The sequence below is a fragment of the Helicoverpa armigera genome, chromosome 5 (genome assembly GCF_030705265.1).
Source record: "Helicoverpa armigera isolate CAAS_96S chromosome 5, ASM3070526v1, whole genome shotgun sequence".
Lineage (NCBI taxonomy): Eukaryota > Metazoa > Arthropoda > Insecta > Lepidoptera > Noctuidae > Helicoverpa > Helicoverpa armigera.
In genome coordinates, this window is record NC_087124.1 from 236,928 (window position 1) to 260,107 (window position 23,180).

The 23,180-nt window shown below is 43.6% G+C and overlaps 1 protein-coding gene across 2 annotated transcripts; it reads left to right on the top strand.

Moving 5' to 3' along the window:
* Positions 1-340: 340 nt before the first annotated feature.
* Positions 341-21,869, top strand: Cad96cb (Cadherin 96Cb). 2 transcript variants are annotated; one of them, XM_049842106.2, is made up of 17 exons: positions 341-656; positions 3,789-3,894; positions 11,723-11,809; positions 14,333-14,353; positions 14,434-14,523; positions 14,867-15,066; positions 15,342-15,542; positions 15,674-15,901; positions 16,112-16,303; positions 16,649-16,831; positions 17,256-17,402; positions 17,566-17,759; positions 18,139-18,259; positions 18,825-18,982; positions 19,212-19,483; positions 19,651-19,889; positions 20,144-21,869. In XM_049842106.2, exons 2-17 carry the CDS (start codon positions 3,834-3,836, stop codon positions 21,179-21,181), a joined length of 3,432 nt encoding a protein of 1,143 aa, XP_049698063.2. In that variant the 5' UTR covers positions 341-656; positions 3,789-3,833; the 3' UTR covers positions 21,182-21,869. The 2 variants fall into 2 exon arrangements, with proteins under 2 accessions (XP_049698063.2, XP_021192294.3); XM_021336619.3 differs by lacking the exons at positions 11,723-11,809; positions 14,333-14,353 and having other exon boundaries at positions 343-656.
* The last annotated feature ends 1,311 nt before the right edge of the window (positions 21,870-23,180 follow it).

Below are 23,180 nucleotides of genomic sequence, written 5' to 3' on the forward strand. Positions count from 1 at the left end.
AACACAATTAATACAAGCGATACCTACATATACCAAGCTGCATACCTACATATCGTCATATTTATAAATGCATATCATAATACCCGTGCCTGGGTACACATGCTCATCACACAAATGTTGACCCGGGAATCGAACCCGGTACTGTCAGATTGACAGTAATGGAGACCATTGCGCCAACGAGGTGGTCAACATCAAAAACTGTACAACGAAATCCTTGATTTTGATGTTTTACAGTTCACACCCAACGGGCAAAAGTGGGACTATGAGTTTAGTAGTAAAAATACAAGAGCACGTGTTTGTGTTAGGAAGGCGTTATGCACGCAGACAGGTTGAGCGCGAGGGCAGCGGGCCGTGGCGTCCCCACCCCCACGGGCGCCCTGGCCGCCGCGCCGAGGCGCCGCAGCCCCAGTCTACCGACAGGCACCACCGCGCCACCACCGACCTGCGAACTCACGCGTAGCGCAACCACTTGCGTTCTCGATGTGTACTATCTGTCCAGGAAACCGAACTACCTGTGTGCGTTTATGAACCTTTGTATATAAATCTGCGGTGTATTCAATATAACTTACCTGTGAAGTTTATATAAAATAATAAAGTGCTTCATAACAAATCGAAAAATTTGGAATTTACGAAACTTTTCTGATTTCGAAGAACAGGTAAAAATCTTTTTAATTCATAAAGTATAATTATGCTATGTTTATGTATGCAAGGATCGGTTAAATCATACTTAGGTAAGTACGGTGTAGCTGTATATTAACGGCGTGACAGCAGAATGGTGTATTGCAATCGAGAGCTATTGTGTGAAGACGCAACACTGCCCTAGCGGAACTAGCTAACGCGTCTGAGAGCTATACTCGTACGAGTGCAGGAGATCACGTTAGGAGATACGGAGCAGTGTTAAGGTGGTGTTCCACCCCTGGCCGGTGTCCGACGCGGGCGGCAGAGTCGCGCTCGACTGCCTGCAGGGGCGCAGCGCATCCATGCTTCCGCAATACATAGTTATGCGTGCACCTTGCAACCGTTATTTTAATTTTTACAAATTGAACTTATTTGATGTTATGCTAATCGCAGAGTCTATAGGATGTTTGAGATTAAATCTAGAACATAACTATCACTTTCAATAGTGTTATCATGACTATCTGTATTCACTATCTGTTCTCATACACTTTGTTATGAGATTTTAGTCAAATTCTCATACTACCTATATTGCCTATTTCTGAGCAGCCCTGCCGGTGATCAATGGAATTAAAATGATTTTGTACACGCGCATGTTGCCGTGGCTGGCCTGATAGCTTGTAGTGCAGTAGTAAAAAGCTGCGGCACCGTGACGCGCCGCACAACGGTCAGACCCAGTTGCAGCACGCGCCGAGTCAAAACATGCGCATCTCTAAACACAACCGCGCAGTTACACTGAATACATTCATCGGAACTGGCGGCCGACTCGCGGATGTTGATGTCTATCACTATATTCGATAGGTCAGGTTTATATCCCAAAAACAATTTACCCATTGGCATGCCGCCTGCGACACGATGAGCCTTAACTCAATCCATTTTTGAGATCCACAGGTAAACCTACTACTAGAGATATGGTTTCACATGTTCTCCGGGACTCTATTGATGCTTTGTACCCCTTCAAAAATATCGTATTTCAAAAGGAACCACTACTGTTGATCATTGGATAATTCGAATAGAACAGGATCTGCAGTGCGATTGTGATGCAGTTCCTATATACAAAATGAAGTTTGTGTGCGACCAGGTGATAAATACCAGAGAAAACTTGCCATTACTTTGCAAGTTCCTTCCTAACTTGGTGAATATCGTTAACAAATGCTTAGTCACTTGACCTTCCTTTGCGTAAATAACAGTAGCTTTAAATACTTTCAATAGCGGATGTTTAGGTGGCGATGCAGCAGGTTTACAAACTAATAACTACTATAACTAGAATGATTCGCAGGCTGTCGCGTCGCGCTCCGCTGCTGGGGCTGGCAGCTCGCGCGGAAACACTGTTACCCTAACTGACATGTTCCTATTAATGTCATGCACCACATTGACAATTGTACCTTATTTCGACTTCTTATACAGCTATTAAGTACATATAGGCTTTGAAAAATCTTTCGGCACCTCGTATTCGTTTCATAGCCATACGTTATTCGGTATTCAAAGCTGGAATTGCTTTCGGTCTAGACAGAACGATACTGAATTTAAAAAAGTTTCAATTAAAATCGGTTCCTAACCGAGGTATTCTTTTGATGAAGTTGTAAGTCCGTGACGCCCCTCGTTACTCGATCGGCGATCGCCTGCGCACTCATGTGTGCCAACAGGTTTTATTATCCTTTGCCTGTGTTCGACTTTATGTGCAATTTGATCCCGGAACCCTTGACATACTCCTACATAGAACATTTAGCAGTTAAACTTGTCGAATACACATAGACATGGAATCCATATGTTTGGTGAATTATAAGAACTACCTATATGATGTATGTACTGCTACAGCTTACAAGTTGACGTGGCCTAGTGACACAGCTCGGTGCAGATCCCGTAACGATAACATAACCGCACAATGATCCCATGCTCCCAGTTCCCATGGCGGCGCGATGACAGATTGAATAATGTCTTATTATAAGACTCACATCAATGACGCTAGCGTGCTTCGACAGACCTTCTTCAGTGAAATGTACACAATTCGACATTAGATCGCCGGTTAGATGTTAACGAGCATCACGAATTGCCAGCTAATAGCATTGATTTCCAATCATAGATGTGAACCGCGGTAGCTTTTTCTTTTGATCTTTGTCGCCGACGGATGTATCTAATCTGAATTAGCTTCTTGATCATACAATATCAATGATATAATTACCAAATCATAGCAATCTGTGATGGTCTGATCAAGTTTTATTTATTTATAATGGTTGAAAGAAAATTCGTTCCAGTGACTTTCACCCTTCATAGAATCGTCACTGCTCCTATATTTAAATTATCGTTGATCAGAGTTGGTTAGTGAAGTTCCTAACACCATTGTTTCAGATTGACCATGTTCATTATTAGTGTAGTTTAGCACAGAAGGTATTCCTCACCTGGGAGTGGTAATACGTAACCGCATATAAGAGTGCTCCAAAACAATGCGCACATGTAAATGTACAACGAAACGGTTGAAGAAAGCGAAATGAGCCAGCGATGGCTGCTCTGATGCTGATGTTTTTTCCGCTTTCTAAATACAGCCCCGAGAGGTTCGGTTTGCGAGCTGCAGACGTACCTACATATGTACATATTTTATTGTAAGTAGGTGTCCGATTCTAGAAGGGCTTTCATAATTAATACGAACTCTGAGCACAGTTAAATATGAATTGAAATTGCAACCAATCGAAGAAGTTAAACTACAAAGTAGTTAGTATAAATAAATTATTGTCAATTATAAAGATAATAGCGTCATTCCGTTTCTTGTGGGTAAACATTTTCTATAGAAAGGCTGCGTATTGTCACGGGTAAGCTCGGACATCGTCGCGAAAGTCGCTGTCGCCACAAATTACTTGATCTTGTCAGACAGTGTCTAATTGCACATTGTCTTAATCGTCGCTACGGAGATTTATATCAAAACGTTATTTAATACTCTATGCTATTTAGCAGTTCTGTTGCTGAGGTGGTTAGCCACAAATGTCTGACAAATTATGATGGTTCACTATTCTAGATTCGGTTTAAGCATCATGTTATCTATACAGAGTGTTAACTGGCTATAAATAGATGGATTAATACTGAAGTATTGTGTAAGAACATAGGCTTGTGTGTTGCAGCGTGCGCGGCGGGTCGCGGCATGCGTCCCAAGCGGTAGCGGCAGCATGCGCGCCGTGTCGCTGTGCCTCGCGCTGCTCGTGCTGGCGCGCCACATCCATGCACAAGGTAACATCAAGCACATCATCCGAAACACATGACAAGCGCGACTTCCAGCACATTCCAGCTGACCATAACAATGATTATATTGTGATTATTGCATCGGGAAATTGAAAACTAAATTATTTATATTGATTATTGTGGTTCATAGCTGCGTGAAATTATCCAACACTTCCTGCTGCTGCAAGCGTCATATTTTCTTGAGTGGAAATCGAATAGCGGTATACGCCTGGCCCTAATCTACCGTTCATAAAGTCCATTGATTGCTGGTTTATTAGCGTAGGATTGCGAGAATGCTATAAATAATTTACAAATATTTTATTATAGTTGGGTAATTGTTTGCGGTGAATGGGTTTATTGTTATAATAATGATCGTACAATTGGCACATTGATAAGCGTAACAAGAGTATCGGCGCGTGCGACTGACGCGTTGTTTGGCAAGCGCAGCGCTATTCATGAATGAGCAGCGCGCGGCGCGCGGCGCGGTGCTGACGCTGCGCTATTGTACGCTGACCGGTCGCGTGCTCTCACACCATTCACTGACCAGTCGTTACCATTAGCGCTGATGTCGGCACAATGCTTTTCCAATTTGGACGGAAAGTGCCACTTTTACCGCCAATTACGATCTTAATAAATTGACCAATCGTTTTTAAACGAGTATTAAACTAAAATTCTTTGCTTTAAGCAATTGCACATAGAAACCCTTAGTTTGACTATCGTGGCCTAAAGAAAAGCCGCAAAGAAGCCTTGAGCTTCTTTACCTGAGAGGGGCATAATAAATAGCGTTTTAAAAATAATAACCGATCAACGACTTCAGTGCCATAACTCATAAGTAAAGGCCGAGTATCGAATTTATCTCGTATTATAACGTCGACAGTGTAACTGTACTCTCGATGTAAACACTGCACACACACCTGCGCAGTGGGCACAAGAATGCGATTGCGAGAGATGCAGCGAGGTAACAAGGCTCGAGTTTCCTAAGGATAATTTGGCAGCGGTGAGCGGCGCGAGAGTTACACTCGTTACACCGTCAGACTGTCAGGCGTTTACAATATCACACAAACATTATTTTATAATGCGTTTACTAGACTTTAAATAATCTTATCTTTGTTATGATTATCTTCTCTATAATAATGTTTTGGGATTTGGATCTACTTCCTTTTATTGATGGTACATTTGCATCAGTTCAACATTTTGTAGCTATTTTCGCCTTGATTCATAGTATGAGTGATTTAAGTTTCCTCCTATTTGTAAAGAAATTATTTTAAACTATAATAAATACTTCGCAATCAAATTCTGGCTCAATTCCAACAAATCCAACCCAAGTTTGACGCGAAAAAACAAAAGTAAAGTGTGTCAAACAAAGGAAATCGCAGCGTGCAAACGAGGCGCGATCAAACAAGTTGGAGGGTTGTTCTGTGAGGGGGGGGGGGCGTTCGCTGACCGGCGCTACGACCCCGCGGCGCTACGAGGCCAAGATTGACATGTCCTCGCGTAGCAACTCCGTAGCGGCGTAGCACGAATTCACGTCACATGTTTTTATGAGATACATAGATAGTTGTTTTGGTTGTTAACCCGCGAGCACTCGCGCTATGAGCATTTTGCTCACAGTAAATTTTAATCACGAGCCATTTAGTGAAACTTATGCGTACAGACATAGTTCTTTCGGTAGCTGAGTTTTAACCCATCCCTCGCCCCTAGATACAGTTCACTTTTCGCCAGGGTGCTCTAGTCGCTCGGACGAGGCGTTTTGTTGCACCGTGTACCATCAAGCGGCGTTTTGCTCATCGCGCGGGTGTCGACGTAAGTACTTTTCTCCTCGTGACTTATTTTTTGTTTTCATCATATTATTGGTTTTACTGCTACTTTTATGTAATATTATGGTTTTAAATTACTGTCATAAAATACTATCATGTATTTTTATTATAGATGGATAGAAAAGATGAAAGAATTTTGGCGTGGTTCATGGAAGAAGACTTGGAGGAAGACATTGAGGATCCGTCTTTTAGGGCCAATGATATTGAAAGCAATCGAGCCGGTGAGCACAGTGATCATTATAAGGACACTGAAAAATCTTCATCAGAAGTAGAAGGTGAGGTTTCTTCAATTTCATTGGGGAATCAGCTGTGTTACGAAGGCAAAGGTGGGACCATCCGTTTCGTTCTAATGTAAGGACAAGAGCTCACAATATTACTCACAAAGAAGAAAATTCTGTTGCAAGAGTAGCATGTAGGTGGCCGCTGAGATTATTTTTCACGTTCCTAACAAACTAACATAGCCGGAATCAACAGTCAAATCACTTACCAGGAAAACAGAAATATAATCATAACGCGCAGAGATTACTTGAAAAAACTAGCTCTTCAACTAATACAGCCACATATCCAAAGAAGAAACACCTTCCAGAACATTGCATATCCTCTACAGCAAGTGATTAAAACATTTTGTACCAGATTTCGAGATACCAGGACAAGAAAAACCAAATGGAATCTGCACTGTTTGCCGAAGGCGCAAAAATCGCAAGACCAAAAAGTGCTGCATTTACTGCCAAAAATTTTTATGTAACGAACATAGTCATACATTATGTGATATATGTAAAGGTCGCATATATGATGGAGATTATTTATTCTTATACATGTAAGCTATTGTTTGAAAAGTTTTTTATTTGTTTAATTTTTTCCGCGAGACTGTCTTAGAAGACGTGCAAATTACTAAGTATGATTGTTAATTAAAATAAAAAATAATAATATAAAAAAAGTTCTAAATATATGTTTTTTAGATTAAATAAAGTGTATTTTATTTAATAAAATAGAGAAATAATAATATCACCTGGTAAAACCTGCATTTAATAACATTCAAAAACGTGAGCAAAATGCTCTACGCGCGAGAGCCCGTGTGATTTCTAAAGGCGCGGGTGCTGGCGGGTTAAGTACTGATTATGTGTATTACGGTGCTTAACATAAACATTATCCTTCTTGACGGTCGGGTAAGAACATATGCAAACTTAACGAAGCCCTTGTATACCCCGCTGTAGTTTTCTACTATGCTTTAACTTTAATTGCTTACTTTAGGCTTGTGGCGTGTTTTTCATGTATGGTACATAGATTATGTTATCAGTAATCTAGAAGTGAATGGTTTCCTCGTTGCGGGAGTAATGTCGCGTGCGGCTTGCGCGACGGGTCGCCGACCGGAGCTCGGCACACTACCATTGTTAATTAATATGTACCGACCTGCACTCACCGCTGACCGACTCTAAATAGTTCCTATTTGAAGGAAAGAAACTAAGGAAGGAGTTTCAAAATTAATTTGGTAGAAATACCTACTCCGCCTGCATGACCTAAAATGTTTCTGACAATGATTGATGTCGAAATGTAGATGAAAAATAAGGAGCTTATCCAATTTAGCTAGTGTGTTAGTACCGACAACTGAAACTTATCGTAACAATAAGCAACTAATTGGCAATGAACACAATTACGACATGTCAACTGACAGCACTTGAATCAGACTCACACCGGCAGCTGTCTCCAGCTGTGAGCCAACACCGTATTCGCGAACTCCGCTTCGCTTACGTTAAAATGAGATCAACTTTTTCTTTCTACAAGACTATCCCATGAGTGAATCGTCGTTAAAAAACTGTAAGCTTTGATTTTAGCAGCCCTGTTAGGTGCCACATACCAGGCAGCGTCAATGATCACTTTGGAGACACAATAGTGTCTTCACAAGATAATAATCTCTTTACCTGGAAAAACATGTCACACCATTTAATCCGATAATATTCTTGTAGTACTGAACTGTACAAATACTGAGGTACTGGTTACTAAATAATACTTAGCCGGCACAACATTGCATCGCTGGGGGCTACTAGGCGGTCGTCCGATCAGTCTCGGTGGTCCATTGTTCTTAGCTCCGGTCGCGACTTCCTCCTGTCCCAACTTAGTGCCGTGAGGTAACGGTCGCGGGACCAGCTCCAAGGGAAATATCGCAACGCTATTTATGCTCGGAATTTCGTCAAACATTACAAACGTATAATGAGTCGTTTGTTCTACGGACACTTGTATAACACTCCACAGGTCCTAGCTGTCGATATTGTAATGACGTTTCGCAAGTCACCACTATGCAATTTGTAGCTGAAATTGAAACATGACACGATACAAATCGTTTCGATTGCAATCTAATATCATTATCGTAGATTGTAATCTTTGAATTGTTATTGAAGTCGTACGCTCCACTTTCATGTGCATACGAAGGGCTGCATGCAAGGTTTATTTACTTCCTTGGGTTCAATTAAGGTTCACAGAAAGTTCGTGCGAACACGGTTGGATGTCGACACTTAAAAATTAAATAACAGTTAAGATTTAAATCGGGCAATATATTCTCAAGCCGCACGCAAGAAAGGTATGAAATATGGATATTAAGGTAAAAATTGGAGCAACTTGTCGTGGTCTACATACTAATGTTTTTGAAATTTACGTTCATTCTAGTGTGGCGTGATGCGGCCACCAGACGTGCCGCTAATTATACACTTTACTTAATATCCACGAGTTCATGTTAGGAGGTATTTTCCGCGTATCTTGCGTTGCTGCAGGGAGCACATTTTTCATGTTGACATCGCTCGCTGTAGTAAGAACAATATTTACATTGTAAAAGGATTTTTGCATAAGGAGTACATAATATTTTCATAAGTCTTGGCATGTCGTGCTTACTGCACATGCTGCATAGTTTATTACACTGAAACAATGAGATACTCACGAGTTATTACTTCTGATTAGACGTGAAACGTTTTGTAAAAAATACTTAATTATTTTGCAATGTAATAAGTATTTGATCGATGGAAACAGCTGTAGAGTTTTCAACAAAACTGAAGTATCCTTCCGGAGCAGTATAATTGACAGGTGAAGGTTCTGGACTCATCTATCGAGTGATACAAGCGCGGCACAGCGGCGTGTACTTGCAGTAACACATTATCGGTGGAGCAACACAAGGTACATGAGAAGCTGTCGGAAATGCATTGTTCTCCAAATCGTCGTAATAATCCGCAGCTAACAAAACGGACTCTTCCTTTTGTTTCTAAAGCCTTTAATATTGAATGACCACGAATGTGAAGATGTTCGAGGCTGTAGGAATACGGTACTTATCCAACAACTACATATTACAGGAAATCCTTGTTATTAAGCGCGAATAAAAAAATGTGAGAGCTATGAGGATGACGTAATGTCGTGAAAAGTGTACACTTAAGTATTACGAAGTTAATCTTAATCAAGGAATCAGAGCTTGAAGTACATCTCTATCTTGCACAACATTTAAATTCTAAACTCAAATTGATTAAGTCCAGCGTCCAGCGTCCCGGGGCAAAGCGAATGTCAACATTAATTTGTCAATCTGCTCTGTTGTTAATTTAAATTGTTAATACTGTTATATAAGGAAGTCGGTGCGCCTGCGCAGCACTCTCTCTTTATGAAGAAGATTCACATTGAAGGTATAACGTGCCGACTATTGGCAGTTAATTGATATTTCATTTCCGAATATAGAGCGGAGAATTAATGGTAATAGATTCTGTAGTGGCCAGTTAACTATCGCGACGAAAATTGATTTTTCCAGCTTAAATTAAAGTACAAAAAGTATAAACCCGCATTGGATTTTGCTGCACATAATAGTATTAGTTAGCCGCAAGTAATAGGTACCTGGTTAAGTTTTGCCGCCCCCTCGAGTAGATATTGTGTAAGGTTGTGGGCACATCCATCCGATGTGACTGACAATACCGAATCTGGGTTTTGGGCTAACAACTGTAATTACCAATACCACTACAACCGATAAACTGAAAAGATTTTGACATGTTTAGTGCTCCCGGTGCGACTATATTTGATCTTGCACCAGATCAGATTGCCTTACACTGAATAGCCTACTGGAGTCCTAATTGTCAAAACGCATTTTTTTTGTCCCGACGCTACGCCGCTGCTATATGTATTTTGAAAGGACGTGGTCGTGTACTATCCAGTAAACCGTTTTTTCAAGAAAGTTTTTATATTGTTGGTAAACTTAGGCCATAGTGGTCCTTATTTTATTTAAATAAAAACTTTGACTCTACTTTGAAGTTTAAAATTTTTTGACTCTATACATTTTAGACTGAAAAGATATTTCAGGCTTTCTAAAGAGTAGGTATGCACATAGTTACTATACTTGTTATGAATCATTAGTCATACGTTATAGTATGGTGCGGCAGCGTGGTCAGTGTGCATGTCACAAGTGAGTGGCGGCGTGGTGGGCAGCGAGGGGTCGCGCGCCGCCATGCGTGCTTCCGCCGTCGACACCGAACAAGATACGCCAACGACATTTTACAACAAAAGCTCTCTTTGTTCATGTCAAGATATTCACTACAGTTGCAGAGATCACTGAGTACTTCATCTGTTAATAGACGATCATGTGAAAGAACATGCAACAAGATAGAAGTATTTTTTTGGGCAAGCTGGCACACTAAGAATGTACAGTAAATCAATTTACTCAATCCGTTATATTTGTATTACTTTCAGTAATAAGCATAAACAATCAATATTACATTAACAATGTTACGAGCTGACAATGAAAATGCCGTATATTTGCGATGAAAGTAAAGATAAACCGTTTAAGCGTCCATTATCTGGTAATAGCGCGCGTAATGCAGTAATGACGGTCGCGATGACGAATCAGATCGGAAACTATCGTCAGCTGGTAACTCGACTGATAGCATCTCGCGAAGAGATCGCGTCCGCCTTTCCCCGGCGCACGTAACCGTCGTTTATAGAATAAATTGTCCTTGAAATTATTGGTAACTGCTATCAGTACTTACTTGTAAGTGAAAACATGGCTTTCCCTCCTTTGGTCTCCAAGAAACAATAACAGCTTTTATAAAATTTCTTATTTATTGCCCGAGCCATAAATACGATACTCTTACTTTTTATTTTCTTGTTTATTTTCTATAAAATGTACCACTCAGGCGCAATATAAGTAGAGGTAATTTGATCAATAAACAATTACAACAAATAGCTTGATTGAGCATGTTCGCGTGTCCAAGCCATTGCACTGACAGGTTGCATGGCTAATGGCTCGCTCACGTGTTATTGTTGCAAGTGCGATATTCATGCTTCGAACCCCATGTTATTAAATTTAGGGATGCCATCATTAATTATTAAAAGCAGAAGGACCGTATGTGAAAGGGTGATTTGACCCAACTGAAACACTTGACTTGCTTATTTGAATTCAAACATTTGGGACAGTTTTAACGAAACCAAAAGCGTGGATGATGAAGGGGAAGCGAGCCCCATCGGTGCCCTGAACCCGCGCCATGTTCCCGGGGCCGCCGGAACTGGGGATTTATTGCGCGACCACCTTCCGGTGCCGTGTCTCTGCCGCCGCCTGCGCACCTGCCATGAAAACGTTTCATTAGCTCCACTATGAACCACTTTATCAGTGATTGTTTTGTTCCACTAGTTTTGTTAGCTGTCGGCCTGCCGTGGGAAATTACGGCAGTCGGATGTTGCAGGAGAATGGGTCAAACTATGTAAATTACTGAAGACCAATTGAGGAATCTAGGAAAGGTTCTTTCAGTGTTGAACTGGCAACGTTATAAATCCTTGCTAGATCAACAGTATGCGTTGAAGTTTATTATAGTGGGTAGATAATAAAATTAAGTATAGGCAGACAGAACAGCCACCAACGAGGTAGTCGGACGATCTTACTAAGGTAGCAGGCTCCGGACTTAGGTCGCTTCCAAATGGTTCTTTTGGAATTGACCAAGATGATGACGATGTATGAAGTGTTCCCCGTGAGGCATATGACCCACACTGTAGTGAGGTTCTGGGCACAGGACTGTCGTGGCGCGTGGGCGAGGCGAGCGCTGCGCCCGCGCCGCCCGCCACCGTGGCCGCCATAGCGCTCTCGATCAAGTCCCGCGGTGAGTGAGCACAAGTGCGCACTTCACCACTACCTAGTAGTACTGTAACCACTGATGTATCAATCACCAAACACTACATAGTGCATGTTACAAGTTTGAGTAGTTTTATCCATTTTGTGCACTAACTGTATTTTTTTATTATTTTTCTTTTAGAGCTGTGAAAGTGTTCAATACATATAATGCATATCAATGGTAACATACCATTTCATTACTATCCCTCACCATTTCACAAAAACAACTTTACCAATATTTGTGTTAGAGAGATGAACTCGATTTTTCAGAAATGCGACAAGCTGTCTTGTGTTTGCACTGATGTCATAACTATTGTGTGTTGTTGTATATCTATTGTTGTGTATACCTCATGTGGTGTTAATGTTCAACAAGTTTCGCAAAATGTGTTTATGTCAACAATAACTACCCTACGCGGAGGTCATTGACCCGTACAAAAGTACAGACCTATGGCGTGACTGCAGCTAGAAGAAAAGCAAAACAATATTCCCTTAGCACGTATTCGACCATAATTACACATGTTACCTGTTTAATTGATTTTTCCTTAGCACAGTATTACATTTGGCTGAAAAACTCTGATGTATAGTGTAATTAGCGGGAAGATTGCATTACTTAGCTAATAGTTTACGTCATGTAACTAGCGCAATGTTGATGCATAGAGGAGGGGTGGTGGAGTGCAACACCCTTTTATTTTCTTAAACGTGAAGTAAAATTAAATAATCAATTTGAAATCGCTTGTTAGTCAACTTTCGAGTCACTTTCACTGGACGGTCATTATTTGCGATGAAACTATGCGAACACCTCCACTTATAGTATTTTAATGTTACTTATAATATAATTCTGTAACTTATGAACCAAGATGATGCTTTTAGGCTGCGTTCGTGATAGGTCGGACAGAAAATCGCTGCGGTAATGGTTAGCGAAAGTGAAGACTCGTGGCCAAATTATCCAACGAGATTATATACTTCAACAAAAACTCTCCTGGAGTCAAGATCTGTCACGCAATATAGTGCAATATAGCGTGTTTGTGACTGACATAGGTCTTACCTATATAGGCAGGTACATCTAATGGTTGCAAGGGTCAACAAGGCCTAGTATAGTGACAGTCTGGTCTCAGGGATTGAAATCACTCGCATACTCTAGACCAGGGCCCCGATTCTCCTAATTTTACTTAAGCGTCATACGATTCACGTTCGACTCGATTCGACTGAGATCCGATCCCGACTCGATTACGATTGAAGCGTATGTGGCATTCCGCTATTTTTTCTTTGAAATAAACGTTTTTATCCTTTTCTGTCATTCAATAATGAATCATTTTGTCTGCAAATGATTTACGATTGCAAAATGATTGTACAGCAAACTACCGTATGGACCAAAATCACCAAAATGGCCAGACCAATCGCACACCAATCAAATGTCAATCGAATACGATTGGTCTTTTATTAGTAGCAGAATGCCCGATATGGTTAAAACTGCTATTGCTATCATATTGCGATTCGATTTCTATTCGATTTTGTCATTATTAACTTAGGAGAATCGGCCCCCTGGGTGTTCAGTATGTTCGTACACCACGGTTCGTGCATCGCGTTGCGTCTGCAGTGACTCACATCGCGTACGCCGCTGACGTCACGCTCCGCCGCGCGACGCTTCTATAAATCCTAGTTTTTGTGCCTACCGCGGTTTTTTTACTCCGCACCTGCCTAATGAACTTGTTGAATGTTATACTTACATGACATACGAGGGGAAGTAACGAAACCACACCGAAATATCCTCCGTGATCGTTTGGAACTGCTTAACATAAGTACGTATTGTAATTAAACGCTTCGCTGCACACGACGTATTACAACTGTTTCTTTCGACCAATAATCCTCGCAGTTCTTGCTTCATGAAGGTCATACATTTGATTAGTAAGATCCAGTCAAATGTAGCCAGTGAAAGTACATAGACAATGAAGCTAGGAACGGCCTAAAAGAAGACACAAACGCGCTTCGACAAAAAATTATCCGAATTAACATCGACCAGTCCAGTTCCAAGGAACAAGTCATTTGCATACGTCCATTTATTCAAGTCAGTAATCTATAAAAGTAGGCAAACGTTCCATTACAAGGAGGAAATGACCTCCCTCACCCCCACTCCCCCGCCCCGCGCCGTGTCCTGGATAGATAAGTGGACGAGGTAATGCCGCGACCTGAAAACGTTAAACCTATCAATGTATCAAAATATCTAACAATATATGATCGAAATGACCTTACATTACTGACCCAAATTCGGGACACTGTGAAATATGAATTAATGGATAATGCGTGATGGATATTCAATATGCCAGGAAACAAATATGTTTAGTCATCAATACCCATGTATATTTTCATATCTTTGTCATCGCTTACATATAGGTTCACCACTTAGGTACCGGACATCAATCATTGCATGGCTCTTTACGATTCAACCTATGATACGTATAATTTATCAATCACTAATATTGTAACGATATCGGTATAATTTCTGTTTGTGCAGCACACACAGAGAGGCTCGGAGGTAATCCAATATCTACAGTTACGTCCATGAGGACTCGCTGACGAGGTGTCCTTATGACAGAGATGTTGCTTCTGTTGCAGCCATCCAGGACAGTCGCTGCTACCTCATGAACGGCGGCGCCGTCGAGAGCTTCTTCATCAGCGAGGACACACCTGTCGGCAGTGTTATCGGTAAATAACTTCATTACATTATTATAAAATCGTATAGATCCATAGATACGTAACATAACTGCCACATTCACAGCTGATTGAAATAGCTTTTACATTAGTCGCTCCGGAAATTAATATTTCGTTAAGCCTTGTGGCCCTCCCTGTTTTTTACAATAGAACTGATTAACGATTTTTGGCTCGCTTTGCTCTATATAGGATAAAATCAATTTTATTTCTGTTAAGCAATAGTGATAGTCAAAAGTTAATTTATAAGCTGGCTTTGTTGAATCACGTGATGTCTAGGAAGACAATCGAGTGTAAGCAATATTGTTTTGGTTCTATAGCGTTGAGTGCCTCGTTGCAGGAACTCTGAGCGTGAATGGCGACCCGTCGGAGGAGCAGGGCGACATCACGCTGCGGCTGCAGGAGAAGGGCGCGGCGGTGGGCATCGCGCCCGGCACCAAGAACCTCACGCTGCTGCGCGCGCTCGACCGCGAGGAGAAGCTGGGGCCCTCCAACGTGTATGTCAACGTGCGCTGTGACCGACGGAGGACCACTGATCCCGTGAGTCTCTTCACGTTAACTCCAGCAAAGTTTAGGGGGAAAGTTTGCCCAATCAAGTTTACCGAGTCCATCTAATAATTCACTTTGTCTCCTAATTTAGGAGTTTTCCAAAGAGGAAATTTTATTTCTAAGCAAGTATGTAGGAGGATTTTAGTGTACTTAAAAAAATCCATAAAATTCCGTGGTAGATTACGCCCTGCTTGATTAGAATTTCAACAGGTACCTCTTGTAAACATAGAGCTGTGTTAATAGAAAATGTATGATTTGTGGTGCAGAGCTTCATAATCCCAGTGTCGGTGCGCGTGTGGGACGTGAACGACAACGCGCCGGCGTGGCTGGGCGCGCCGTACCGCGCGCGGCTGTCCGAGCTCACCGCGCCCGGCACGCGCCTCGCGCTCGGCGCCCGCGCCGCCGACGCCGACCAGCCCGGCCCGCACGCCACCATACACTACTCCGTGCTGCCAGGACCACATCATGTGAGGAAACACCTATATCTATGTGAATTGAACTCGTTTATGAAGTACCCATTCCATACCATATCCAACAATAATGCGTAACTTTATCATGGCCAAATTATTCAACATTTTCATTTTTGTCCATCCTACAGGAGTACCTGGGATTCCCGAACGAGCTGGACAGTGTGTTGGTGGTGAAGAAGCCGCTAGACTACGAGACACTGCGCAACTTCACGGTGACGCTGCGCGCGCAGGACGCGGGCACGCCGCCGCTGCACAACGACACCGTGCTGCACGTGCAGGTGCTGGACGCCGACGATCAGAACCCCAAGTTTACGCACGAACATTACACTGCTACGCTGCCTGAAGATGCTAAAGAGGTATAATAGTTAAGAGCAACCTTCAACCAAACATAGCACTCTTCTGATTAATAGAAATAACACGAACATAATAATATAGCGGTATTATTAATCCATGGTAATTAGTACATGCCTACAAAACTAAAGCTTTGCACTCCCACAATCTCATCAAATCTGGATGTCTACCAAATTACCTACACAACATTAAGCAGTTATTGTCCGTGTTTCCAGGGCACAATCCTGGCCACATCGCCAGGTCCCATCTCAGCGGCAGACCAGGACCTGGGCATCAACGCGCCGCTGCAGTACTCGGCCACCGGCGACAATGCACGCCTGGTGCTGGTGGACAAGGATACCGGACAGGTGGCTGCTACCAAGCAGCTTATAGAGGAGCTCAGCCAGCCTGTCACTATTGTTATAAAGGTACCAAATGTTACTTGTTTGTTTGGACTCACACTGCAGCTTAAGCATTTGTTTGTGCAATTGCGGTGTAAGTGCAAAAATATAAATGGTGAGTAGATTTATACTAAGCAGGTGTAATAACGATGACTCAGATAAATGTGCTGTACGATCGTTTACTCATACACCATAGATTAACGTAAAGAGTATCTGCTTACCCGATTGCTAGGTTGTGGAAGACAGTCGATTGCTCCACAAATAACTGCTGCGTATTGCATTCCGAATCAGCTTTCAATATAGTAAAGAATGGCTAGGTAGATTCTAGATATGAGTTATTTAGTTATTTATTGATGTAATTATACATTGCAGGCAACGCAAGTAGACAACTCTGACCGCTACGCGCTGTGCACGCTGGGCGTGTCGCGGGCAGGCGCGGCGCGCGGCGTGCGGTTCCGGCGCCGCCAGTACGCCGCCGCCGTCAGCGAGGCCGCGCCGCTCGGCGACACGCTGCTCACGCTGCACACGCAGCCGCCGCCGCAACACAACCTGCAGGTATACACCTATACGCTCCAGCTATGTGCAACCACTCAATCGTGCTCCCGTGCTCTGGTAATCACGACTGCCTCATTGGTCTAGTAGTCGCAAGTATGACTGCTATTACCGAGGTCTCGGGTTCAATTCCCGGTTCGGCTCGAATTCGCTTTGTGGGTTTTATAAAGCAGCCCGTAGTCTGAAAGTCGGTGATTGATTCACCTGTGCATCGGAGAGCACGTTAATGTCGGTCCTGCGCCTGATCTCTCTCCGTTCGTATCGAATTACCATTCCACCGGGCTTTGAGAGTGAAGGAATAGCGAGTGTACTTAAGTCTGCGCAAATGCTTGTGCACATATTTCCTGAGCAGCTGGCTGATCTCCTTATATGAGACGTATTATAATCACGTTCATAACACTCATTTACCATTATCTTCCGTCTCCAGAACAACCTCCAGTTCTACGTGTCAGACCGATCGTTTCTGGATAAGTTTGCGATCAACAGCGCAGGCGAAGTGGTGCTACGGAGACCGCTTGACTACGAGACGGCTGACTCCTATCACTACCAGGTCATGGTCACCGACGGAGTTTCTGTAAGTCATCTCCAAATTTTGCAACTTTTTACTTTGAAGTCTCATGAACCTCAAGGAAGCCATCAGCTACGCCATAGAAAGCCGACACCTAAACATTCTCAGTTGATTCAAAAATAAATATTTGCATTATGACAGTAAAAAGAAAATAGTTTGTCATCTGCAGAACGACACAGCTTCAATAAACATCACGGTGCTGAACGTGAACGAGTGGGAGCCGCGGTTCCGCTACCCGCAGTACGAGTTCCGCGTGGACGAGGACGCCGGCGACGCCGAGCTGCTGCCCGTCGGCAAGCTCGACGTCTTCGACGGAGACAAGCAGGACAACGTCACGCTCACGCTGCGAGGTTCCGGAGCTGAGTGAGTGAATACTCCATTATTAACTGACTAGGCTGGCCCGACGAAGTCGTGGTGGCCTAGTGGGTAAAGCACCACCCTTTCATGTATGAGTGTGTGAGCTCGCTTCTAGGTCAGGCAAGTACCTACACCAATGGCTGCTAAAAAGGTTTAGAAAAACATCTTGAGGAAACCTGGGCTATAAAATCTGAAATCACCAACCTGCATTGAGCAAGCTTGGTGATTAAGGCTCAATCCTTCTCCGTGTAAGAGGAGGTCTGTGCCCATCAGTGGGACGATAGAAAGGCTGTATCTTACTAACATACTGGCCAGACGTGCTTCTTGTGTTTTCAACTCTGAATGAGCCAATAGTTCCTACTAATTGGTGTTTCTAACATGTCAGTGCGCTGGTGGTGAACGCGTCGGGCGGCGTGTGGGTGCGCAGCTCTGCCCTGCGCGCGCACAACGCGTCGGTGCTGCACGTGGTGGCCACCGCCAGGGACTCCGGCGCGCCGCCCAGACAGGTACTGTGTAGTCCACAATCAAGCAGAGAGAATACATCAGGGAGTACGTCGGTGTGATACATAAGGGATTACATAGGTGTAGTACATAGTACATAGTCCGAGTAGGTATATAAAGAAGTATATAGGCAGAGTACATAAGGGAGTACATAGGCGGAGTAAATAGAGATGTATATAGAGTACGTAAAGAAGTACATAAGGGAGTTCATAGGCAGAGTACTTAGTCAGAGTACATAGGCTAGGCAGAGTACATAAGGGAGTATACAGGTGTAATACATAAGGGACAATATAATAAAGGACATTATAAGTCCGTTCTTAGGAGGAGTACCTAATGAACATATTTATAGGGAGTACTTAGAGGTGGCATATAGGGAGTATACATATACCTAGGGGCAGTGCATAAATAAGAAGTGTGACCGCACAAGTAAATTAAGGTTGTCCGCATGCTCACGATGCCCACTATATATTTTGGTAAATCCGACACTGGAAGCAGACAACTAGGCGGATATGGCAGTTCTTAGTTAAATTACTGGTCATCATTAAACATTAACGTCTGGTATGTTCTCAGACATCAGTGCCGGTGACAGTGCACCTGCGGCGGACGTCGGCGGCGGGGGCGGGCGGGGCAGGCGGGGCGGGTGAAGGGGGCGTGGTGCTGATGTTCGGCGGCGCGCTGGCGGCGCTGGCGCTGCTCGTCTGCGCGCTGCTTGGATACATATACACTGTGTACGTTCTCTACTTCTTTGCATATCCTGCTTTTGGTCCTGTAAAGTTTAAAGTAAGAAGAAATAAAGAAAATCTGCCAAGATAGCAGTTACGGTGCAGACCCCTACTGCAATGTGAATTAAAAAAAAACTCCAGGAATTTAATTCAAGACGGTGTCTTCACATCACATTTAAAGCAAACGTCGAAATAATGAAACACTATCTCTAACATTTTTCGTTACGCATTCCAGTCGTCGTCGATCAAAGCGCAGTGCGGGTGGCTCAGGCTCCGGCTACGTGACACACGAGAAGCCCCCAGCGGCCCCGACTCCTGCCACCCCCCACGTGCCCACCAGCACGGGGGTGACGGGGGTGCTGCCCACTGCAGGGGTGCTGCGACCAGCGGGCTCCGCGGGCTCGCTGCTGAGTGTCAGCGCGGGCGCCAGCACCATACTCGCCAACTCTACGTCCAGCTTAGATCTGCAGCAAGAGGCAAACAGTGCGGCGCAAGGACACCATAATAGTGAGCTTATTTATTTTACCTCCATTCACTTAGTTTTTTAAAGTCCCTTATCTTACTTGGGTCTTACGAGCGTTGATGCTTTCCGATGTCTGCGCAGTGCCAACGTTGCATGAACGCAAATTACTAAGTAGTAGCACGTGAATAAAATGTCTACATATTTGGTCTAGATTCAGCGCGACAATCCCAGCGCATCCCCCGCAGTAAGGTGGCCCCACTAACCCCGGGCCCCTTAAGCTCAGGCCCCGCGAGCTCGGGCCCCGGCAGCGCGGGCGGCGGCGTGGCGTCGCTGATGTCGGACCACCTGGGGGCGCGGGGCGCGGGCCGCTCGGGCGTGGCGTGGCCGAGCGCCACCATCCCCGCACGCGTCAAGAAGCTCAGCTGGGACGACGCCGCTCATGATAACAAGGTGCCGTCACCATATACGTTATAATGTAATACAGTATTTTTGTGCACTTACATGTGCTCATAATACGCAACCAAAATACACTACGGCCGCTGTATCTTGGCACTCCTTTGGCAGTTCTTTCATCATGATTATTTTTTATTTGACACGAGGTGTCATCTTCGACTGAAAATAACTTTCATATTTCTAATACTAACCCCTCCGCAAACTAGAAAATGCCGTAAAGTATGTATAACAGAGTTCCATTTCCAGGACAGAGGGGAGGAGCTGACAGACGCCACCAACCCCACGCTGGCAGACCACATGAACCTCACCGTCTACTTCTGACCGAGGGCCCGGGACCCAGCGAAGACAAGGCACAAACTTATCATAACCAGGCTCTAGATGAAAATAATAGAGTAACTGAAGTAAAGAATAAAGGTCTAGAAGACCAAAATGTTACAGAAGCCGGTACTGTTAGACAGGAAGGCAAACCAGTTAACAGAACTGCAGGTCAACAAAGCAACGATAAATATCATAAAGACACTGTAAATAATCATGAAACTAAAAATGATGTTCCATTACCAGGATCTACAAAAACGTATTTAGAAGAAAAGGGTGCACCGTCAGATAATTATCGACAGTCAGATCCTCTGAATACTGTTGGAATACCAATCTATAACAATTCTTCGCCTCATAATTATATGTATAGCAATCACCCAGTTTCCGCTTCAAATTTTTATATTCCCGGTTTAAGCGAGCCGTCTTCGCCATCCAACTATTCTACGATGGCTATGAGTCACCCCGGACATCCCAGTCACGCTATCATATTGCAAAATGATCGACCTCCCACTAGCCGGCCAGTCCCGACCCATATACTTCTCACTAGCAACCACAAGCGTACGAAGCATCTGAAGCCGCCATCTAACAACAAGCTCAAAAGCAAACCAGTCACAATTCACCACATAACTCCCATTTGCTACCCTGTACAGTCTTCCAGTCAGTCGGCTCTCTTCCACCCGCCTGCGCCGTCAAACTACGCGTTACCAGTGAGTCACCCTCACGCAAGCCAACAGCCGATCTCTATCATACCAGCTACACACTACTTGCAAAGGGAACCTAATCAAAATGAGCAGAGATACGCGTCACCCTCAGCCCCAGTACTATACGAGGAAGAACCTTCCCCCCTCGGTTCGTCAGGTCTTCCGCCAGCGTATGCTACAATAGACCCTAAGAAACTGCGCGCGATGCACATACGACCCGCAGTGTTCAAGCGGAAAGTGTTGGCGAACAACAAGCAGTACCAGTTGTTGTGAGTCATGATGATGGAATAAATACTTATACAATTGTAACGAGGACTCAAAATACGTTGGCCCATGCCTTCATATTGCTTCGTACGACACTTAATTACAATTTACAACAATATAGGTACCTCCTCTACATAAGTTGATCTGATCCCATGTATATTTTGCCAAGTGATTCCTCGACTCTTCTGATCGCATATACCTCCTGATTATTGGTTATTTATTAGCTCTATCGATATATGCATCAGCACGACAGTACCTAAGTTCTAATTCAGTATCAATAGACGCCAAGTCGGCGAGTGACTAGCTAAGTTGGCTGCAGAAACGTTAGTACCATTTGTTGAGATTATAATAGCTTAAGTTTACCGCTGTAGTTCACCAGCAGTGCTACTGTGAAATAGTTTGTAAAATTAATTGACATCAATGCCCTAGTAAATAGAATTGTACATAGTTTTATAATGATTACATGTAATTGTTCGGAGTTAGCAATTTTTATAAATTTTATAACATGTGATTAGTACTTTAGCTGTGTTTGCAGTTTGTAAAGATTTATTTGATAAGAAACACTTTCTATTGAGAGAGTAATTGACGAGAACATTATTTAAGTAAATAATTACGTTAACATTTGTGTTAAAATATTTATAACATATTAGTTAGATACGCATGTACGAACTGTTATTATAATGTTTTGTTTAAATGAGTTGTCGTTATTTACTACCCCGGGCTTACCAAACGTAGGTACCATGATTAAAACGATAACGACAATAATTACTTCCACTCATTTGGGTGAGTGTGAAATCAAAATTATCGTGAGCCTTCCTTCCTTCTTAACAAGTTCCATTTATATCCTTAATGTTTTAATAGCATGCGTTTACTCACGAATACACTATCGCAAAGCAATTGCGAGTCATAAAACTCCAACAATTGCAGGAAACCGCACGATAATCGTCCATAAGTATCTCCAAACTTTCATTTTACGAGGAGAAATCTGGCGTGAGGCATCTACGAGTTGTGTAGTCATGTAGGTACAGGATACATGATGCTGGGATGTGTCAGCACTCAGGCTCGACCTTGAAACGAAAGTTGTTCTGTTGCACAACGCGCCGCTCATTGCCATGCGCGTGCGCATGTGTGTTACTCGCCGTGAGAGATGCAACGTATTATGTGTACGCATACCATTGTAGGACAATGGGGGTATTGCTAGCTGTGATGTTTAGAATATTAGTTGGATTCCTTAGGAAATCAGATTCCTAAGCTATAATATGCTGACATGCACTTCTTGCTTAACATCGGTCGGACTTTAGTTACAGTCGTTACAGAAGTCAAGAATTGGAAAATACGTTTGCAAAGTTTAATGAAAATGTTCAGACAAAAGACGTCCTTTGCTTGATCTTCAGCAACCAGCATCCATTGCTTCCCGGCGACCTTGCCAAGATTGTCCGTCAATCTAGTGGGAGATATGTCCCCCCTGCATCTTCTGGGTCGTGGTCACCACTCGAGAACATTTATAAGCCCCGCAGGGCATCTGAGGCGGATGACGGGGAGTAGCGACCCCGCGGGGCTATATATCCGAGTGCTCCAGGGAGAGTATACTGTCCCCCATCTCCGGCTTGCCGGAGTGAAGCATGACGGGGGATAGGTCTCCCGCCTCTTGGCTTGCCTTCATCGGCCGGTCAGAGTGGAGTCGCTAGAGCAAGGTTAGTCCTGCTCGGAGGGTAGGTGCCTCGTGGTAAGTGGCGAGTGGGCCGGTGATGCTGGACCCACAGGGAGCGCGTGATCTGCGTTTAAAGTCCGCCGAGGTATCCTCACCCTTCTCAGCCGCTCATGTCCCTGTTGCCCTCTTGTTGCTTTTCAGTGCCTGATTCCCGGGGGCCCAGTAAGTGAGTTGGCGAGTCTCCACCTGCCATTTTTACGTGTGCAAACATTGTTATCGGCAGGTGCCATAGTTCCCATAGTCTTCCCATTCCCAGTCCACTAACATCCCATCACAATAGCCCAAGTAGTTTTCCTC

Coding starts and splice junctions, on each gene's coding strand:
- Cad96cb (XM_049842106.2), top strand. CDS start 3,834: ATGCGCGCCGTGTCGCTGTGCCTCGCGCTGCTCGTGCTGGCGCGCCAC. Junction 15,543..15,673: donor TGCTGCCAGGACCACATCAT/GTGAGGAAACAC, acceptor TCCATCCTACAG/GAGTACCTGGGATTCCCGAA. Junction 19,484..19,650: donor GGCGCAAGGACACCATAATA/GTGAGCTTATTT, acceptor TATTTGGTCTAG/ATTCAGCGCGACAATCCCAG.